This window comes from Uranotaenia lowii, chromosome 1 (assembly GCF_029784155.1).
Source record: "Uranotaenia lowii strain MFRU-FL chromosome 1, ASM2978415v1, whole genome shotgun sequence".
Lineage (NCBI taxonomy): Eukaryota > Metazoa > Arthropoda > Insecta > Diptera > Culicidae > Uranotaenia > Uranotaenia lowii.
The window spans coordinates 194254788-194261832 of record NC_073691.1 but is presented as its reverse complement, the minus strand read 5'-3'; the positions used below and the strand labels follow the sequence as shown (position 1 = coordinate 194261832).

At 35.0% G+C, this 7045-nt stretch overlaps 1 protein-coding gene across 1 annotated transcript; it reads right to left on the bottom strand.

Moving 5' to 3' along the window:
• Nucleotides 1-6015: 6015 nt before the first annotated feature.
• On the bottom strand, nucleotides 6016-6798 carry LOC129738261 (uncharacterized protein K02A2.6-like). Its single transcript, XM_055729443.1, has one exon. The coding sequence runs from the start codon at nucleotides 6796-6798 to the stop codon at nucleotides 6016-6018; it is 783 nt and encodes a 260-aa protein (XP_055585418.1).
• Nucleotides 6799-7045: the final 247 nt, after the last annotated feature.

The following is a 7045-nucleotide window of genomic DNA, read 5'->3' as shown; positions in this document are numbered from 1 at the left end:
TGACAATTTTGACAATTTTGACAATTTTGACAATTTTGACAATTTTGACAATTTTGACAATTTTGACAATTTTGACAATTTTGACAATTTTGACAATTGTGACAATTGTGACAATTTTGACAATTTTGACAATTTTGACAATTTTGACAATTTTGAAAATTTTGACAATTTTGACAATTTTGACAATTTTGACAATTTTGACAATTTTGACAATTTTGACAATTTTGACAATTTTGACAATTTTGACAATTTTGACAATTTTGACAATTTTGACAATTTTGACAATTTTGACAATTTTGACAATTTTGACAATTTTGACAATTTTGACAATTTTGACAATTTTGACAATTTTGACAATTTTGACAATTTTGACAATTTTGACAATTTTGACAATTTTGACAATTTTGACAATTTTGACAATTTTGACAATTTTGACAATTTTGACAATTTTGACAATTTTGACAATTTTGACAATTTTGACAATTTTGACAATTTTGACAATTTTGACAATTTTGACAATTTTGACAATTTTGTCAATTATGTCAATTTTGACAATTTTGTGAATTTGGTCCATTTTGTCAATTTTGTTAATATTGTCAAATTTGTCAATTTTGTCAAATTTGTCAATTTTGTCAATTCAGTCAATTTTGTCAATTTTGTCAATTTTGTCAATTTTGTCAATTTTGTCAATTTTGTCAATTTTGTCAATTTTGTCAATTTTGTCAATTTTGTCAATTTTGTCAATTTTGTCAATTTTGTCAATTTTGTCAATTTTGTCAATTTTGTCAATTTTGTCAATTTTGTCAATTTTGTCAATTTTGTCAATTTTGTCAATTTTGTCAATTTTGTCAATTTTGTCAATTTTGACAATTTTGACAATTTTGACCATTTTGACAATTTTGTCAATTTTGTCAATTTTGTCAATTTTGTCAATTTTGTCAATTTTGTCAATTTTGTCAATTTTGTCAATTTTGTCAATTTTGTCAATTTTGTCAATTTTGTCAATTTTGTCAATTTTGTCAATTTTGTCAATTTTGTCAATTTTGTCAATTTTGTCAATTTTGTCAATTTTGTCAATTTTGTCAATTTTGTCAATTTTGTCAATTTTGTCAATTTTGTCAATTTTGTCAATTTTGTCAATTTTGTCAATTTTGTCAATTTTGTCAATTTTGTCAATTTTGTCAATTTTGTCAATTTTGTCAATTTTGTCAATTTTGTCAATTTTGTCAATTTTGTCAATTTTGTCAATTTTGTCAATTTTGTCAATTTTGTCAATTTTGTCAATTTTGTCAATTTTGTCAATTTTGTCAATTTTGTCAATTTTGTCAATTTTGTCAATTTTGTCAATTTTGTCAATTTTGTCAATTTTGTCAATTTTGTCAATTTTGTAAATTTTGTCAATTTTGTCAATTTTGTCAATTTTGTCAATTTTGTCAATTTTGTCAATTTTGTCAATTTTGTCAATTTTGTCAATTCTGTCAATTTTGTCAATTTTGTCAATTTTGTTGAGTTTGTCAATTTTGTCAATTTTGTTGAGTTTGTCATTTTATCAATTTTTTCTATTTTTTTTTTCAATTTTGTCAATTTTGTCAATTTTGTAATTTTTTTTAATTTTTTAAATTTTTTCAATTTTGTCAATTTTTTCAACTTGGTAAATTTGGTCGATTTTGTCAAGTTTATGATGTCAGATATGCAAATTTTTTTTCATTATAATTTTGAAGTTTTTTGTCATTTTTGTCGAATGTGTTAGTTTTGTCTTCTTTGTTTTATTGTTCATTTTTGTCAATTTGGTCTGTTTTTCGATATTTCTTAATTTGTAATATTTTTTTCATTTTTGCTTTTTTTTTCCAAAGTTTTTATTGTTTAAAAATTATGTTAAATTTTTTAGTTTCTACAAAAATAGGATGCATTTTTTGAAAGGGATAAGATTTGAAAAAATGATAAATCAGTCGAAATTTTAGAGTTTGTTTTGATAAGAACGTAGGAATTTTTATAAATAATAAATAATAATAATTATACACAAAATTTTGTTATTTGCGGCAAACGACTGATAACCATGCATTTTATTTTTGATTTGGTTTCATTTTTTTTTCTTTTTATAAAAGCGATTCTGGTTGGGGTTTCCGAATTTAACAGTTTGGTAGATTTAAGAATAGCACTGCTCAAAAATTCAATAATATCAGTCGTGTGGCAAATTTATTCAAGAAGTTTAACCAATTGGGTAAAAACGGGTGACTTGGAAAGCATTTATTTAATTTTTTTATTTCTGAATTTTTGAATTCCATCGTGTGTTCACAATTTTAGAAGTGTGCGGTAGAATTTTTTTTCAATTTTTTTGGTAAAATTTCATAAAATGTCTATTCTTAAGCTATCCGGAATCCATTCCATCTCAAACAAGATGTCGCGTACGTGAAGCTAGTAGCAATTTCAGATTTCGATGTGCTTCAAATCTTTCGTCTTGATAGATGTAATATAACCGGCAATATCTCTCCCGCTCTTCGAGACTGCTCATATCGTTGACGCTTTCAGTGCGCAATATTCGTACCTCACTATCAAGTGAAACAAATTTCCCATAATCCTTGGAAACTTTAGCTTTAGCACACACACTAGACTTCACCTGGATTGAATAGGATAAGAAAAAAAAGTATCTTTTTCTGGTTCCGGAAATGGAAAATTAATACACGCGTTCTCGAATACTAGCTGCAGGTTGCACATTCTTCGAAACGATGAAAATTACTCGCAGGGTTAAGTTCCAATTTGTGATCCAATAACTATATCACCCAATAACTATATCCTCCCATCGATTGAAATAAAGTCTGGAGGCCGGAAGGTGTTCGTTTCTTGTATTTTCTGCTAATGGTTTTATCAATTTTCATCGCCTTACTTCTTAGCAAAGTCTTTGACAATACTCGAACGAACTTATGCGTTGGCTGGCGAGAAGCACCTCTCGAACATGTCGGCCAAGTCCATCAAATTGATTGAAATCCTATTACTACAAAAGCCCTTCTCAGAACAAACCTTTTTTGTTGCAAGTATGTGTGATCCTTTTAGTGTGCCCAACCTAGCATATTATCATAACAGCTTTCGGAAAACTCGAAGCACATCTCACGCACAAATTCGGAACGCATACGCACTTTCCACAAAATGGGAACCATATTTATGGGGGGGATTTGTCGTCGAGTTCCAGTATTTATGTGTTCATGTACCCCATATGATTGTATTTGTGTAAATGGGACCCAGGACGACGACGACGACGACGACGGTTTGAATTCAATTGTTGTCGGCTGTCGGTAGCCGGAAACGTGGGTCCATTGTTGGGGACAATTTATTGCCTTTTCGGCTACACTTTCATTGAAGGGGCAGGGAAGGTCCTAAACTTTTGCTCGAAATAGGGAGCAGAAAAGTACCCGCGCAACACACGTAACGATATCTCCGAATTCATTTCTTGGGACGTTCCGGACATCAGCGCGGTGACCGGGAACAGATCTATTTAAGGCGACGTGCACCCAAGTTTACAATGGAATGCATGAGATGCATTTTGTTTATGCTTAGCTCTTTTAGAAATGGGACACTTTCTATTGCTGATAGCTCTTTTACTAGTATTTAAGGCGGAAATCGCGTTAGATGCTCAGATATTTAAGGCTGCTGCTGCTGATTCTTTTGATTTTGCCTTCCGGTGGAATAAGACGGATTGGCTTTAGAAGCGCAGATATTTAAAGCTGTTGCTGCTGATTGTTTTGATTTGACTTTCCGGTGGAATAAAGCATGGATCACGCAAAATCTGGACGCATTAAAAGGGTCTATCTCGGAGCTGTGTAAACGAAATAAAAATGTTCTGTAATCAAAATGTAGGGTTTATATTGCACTTTAAAGCAAAAATAAGAAAAAAATTATTCCGATGTTGTTTTGATGAAATATCGAACTTTTCGTCGAGAACCACTCATCATAGTTTGGACACCTTATTCACTGCCCTCAGCGGCCATTTTGTTCCACAATCTCTTCATCTCTGTTCCATCCCGAGTCGTCCTACCATTCTTCTCCATCTTCTGCTTGACGTTTGCCCAAATTTTTCGATAGGGCGGAATTGAGGGCAGTTGGGTGGGTTGATGTCATTTTCGACAAAATCCACCCGTTTTGGCCCGATACCACTGTAGTATCTCTTCGCTGTAGTGGCAGCTTGCCAAATCTGGCGAAAACTTTTCTGGTCGCCAGATTTGTCGAAAACGAATTTCAACTTGGCGGGGACATCACCCCGGCCAGTGGCTTTGTAAAATTTTTGTCCAGGAAGCCACCCAAAATCAGATTTCACGATTTTTGAACCATACCACGTAAGGTTTTTGACGTGGGTGTCCAAAGTTAATTTTCGCCTCGTGGCTTCCATCACGTGTAACTTTATTGGAACAGAACGAACCGTAATGAAATTTTCAGCACTGATAGAAGAAACATTTCCAAACAAAGTACTGTCAAAACATTCCAGATCCGACAACTAGGAGCGCTATGGTATAATAAACAGTGCGTCCAGATTTTGGATGATCCATGCTTTGGGACGGAATTTGCTACAGAAGCTTAGATTTTTATGGCTGCTGCTGCTGGTTGTTTTGATTCGGCTTTCCGGTGGAAAAAGACGGAATGGCTTTGGAAGCACATATTTTCAGGACTGTTGCGACTAATTGTTTGTTATGATTTGGCCATCAGGTGAAAAAAAAAAAAGCCGGAATCGGCTTAGGAAGTGCAGTTTTTAAGACTGCTGTTGTTGATTGTCTGTTTCAATTTGGCCTTCCGTTGAAAAAAAATGGAGATAGGTAAGGAAGTACAAATTTTTAAGGCTACTGTTACTAGTTGTTTGTTTTGACTGGGCCTTCTTGTGGAAAAAGACAGAATTGGCTTAAGAAGCACAGATTTTTAAGGCTGCTACTTCTGATTTTTTTTTATTTTGATTTGGATTTTTTAGGCTATTGCTGCTGATTGTTTGTTTTGAATAAGCCTTCTGGTTGGGTAAGCTGTTTCTAAAGCCTAGTCGACACTAGGCAACTTGAACTGCAACCAATTATTCTGGCTATGATAAACAGAGACAGAGTGACAGTTTGAGAAAGCAGTTGCTAAAATTTTTTTTTGCGGATTGTTTTTTTGCTCTGCTAAACAAAAGCAGAGCGATAGAAAAAGCACAAACTGGGAAGCTTTGTGAAGAATATTTTCGGATGGGAAGAAGAATATGCAGAAAATAAAAAAAATTGATGAGCTTTTGCAGAGAATGGAATGTAGAATTGAGATGAGGGATATCTGGGATATAAAATTTTGTATTTTAGAAAAACAAAAGTCCGTAAATTGAAGATTCTATTGAGAAAAGAGTTGAGAAGGAATGTAGAGATGAGATGAAGGATAAGCAGAACTTACCATCACCATTTGGTAGTGCAACCAACTAGTGATCGGAATGTTTGTTTTCTGCGCTTTTGAGATTTTTTCTTTCGTGTTTGGAGTTTGCTCTAGGCAGTAATTTTCATTTTTAAATATTTAAATAAGCTTTTCGTTTAAGTTTTTTTTTAAATATCTTTACGCGTTTTTAATGGTAAAAAGGGTCAAATTAGTGTATACGGATTTAATTGTAATTGATCCTCCATGTAAGACAAGCCTGAGTATTGCGATGGAACTAACTTTATTGTACGATGGTATCAATACATGGTATGTAAGGTGTGGCTAGTATTATAGTTTGTGTAGTGTAAAGGTGTAGTATGTTTGGTGAAGTGTAAGTGTATGATATTACGTCACATCTTCTCTTTTTTAACAAATCTAATAATATTCAAAATCCTGGCTCCTTTTCGGTTTGATGGATCTTCCGGACCGTGTCATCTGGGGTTGCACCGAGGGTCGAACTTCACTTGGTGAGGGATGGGATTCATCATGACCAATTTTCTGATTTTCGAATCGTTCAGAAGGCTGCTCGGTTGATGTAGGCTGCTCCACTGGTTGATCGGCTACTGTTGGTCGCAAGTGGTGTGAATTTCTTCTCAGTACTCTTTACCCATTTGTAACCACGTACGATCTTCTCCCGTCGGTGCACTTGAGAATGGTTGCGGGAGTCCATGTCTTTGTTTCGTGATTCTGAAGCATGATCGAGTCTTCTTGGTTGTATCGCTTGGACTCCACTGCTCTGCGATCTGCATATTGCTTTTGGTGCTCTCTCTCTTCATTGAGAGCCGTGGACACCCTGCTGACCGGTCTGGGTTGCAAGCTCATTTTGGTACATGGCAAGTTCGAACGTAGGAGGTGACCCATGAGTCTTTTACAAGATGATGGTAGGTCGGCTGACCTTGGCGTGTTTCTAGAATGCAACAGCGCGAGCTGCAAATCGGTTTTGTCCTCTGCACATTTCTTGAGTAGGGCTTTTGCTGTTTGAACAAACCTTTCGGCTAGTCCATTGGCTCTCGGGAAGTTTGGGCTGGAGGTACTGTGGTCGAAACACCATTCTTTCGAGAACTCTATGAACTCTTGAGACGAATACTGAGGACCATTGTCTGATTCCAATACTCTAGGGATGCCGTGTACTGCGAACCACTCTTTCAATTGTTGGATTATGGTACGAGATGAAGTATTCGCTAGCTTCTTGAAGTCAAAGTAGCTAGAGTAGCTATCAACTAACAATATGAACTCCCTTCCTCTGAAGTGAAACAAATCTGTTGCAACTCTCTCAAACGGTAGGCTTGGAATCTCTTTGGAAATCACTGTATGTTTGACATTGCTTCGTTGATGTTTCTGACAGACCTCACTAGCGTCCGTCATTTCCTGGATATCTCGCGTCATATTGATTCAAAACAGCAGCTGTTTTGCTTTTTGAAACCCCGGGTGTCCGCTGTGAATTGTTGCTAGCATCTTACGTTGCAATGTTCGAGGAATCACTACTTGGCTCGATTTGAACACTAGTCCTTCGTAAACTGACAATTCTTCCCGGAAACACCAATACTTGCGTATAATTGGCTCAACTTGGTCTCGTTCCTCAGGCCATCCTGACATAATGGCTGACTTCAACAGGGTCATTTCTTGATCATTT

What these genes read in the sequence shown, in the direction of transcription:
- LOC129738261 (XM_055729443.1), bottom strand. Translation starts at nt 6,798, where the DNA reads ATGACGCGAGATATCCAGGAAATGACGGACGCTAGTGAGGTCTGTCAG.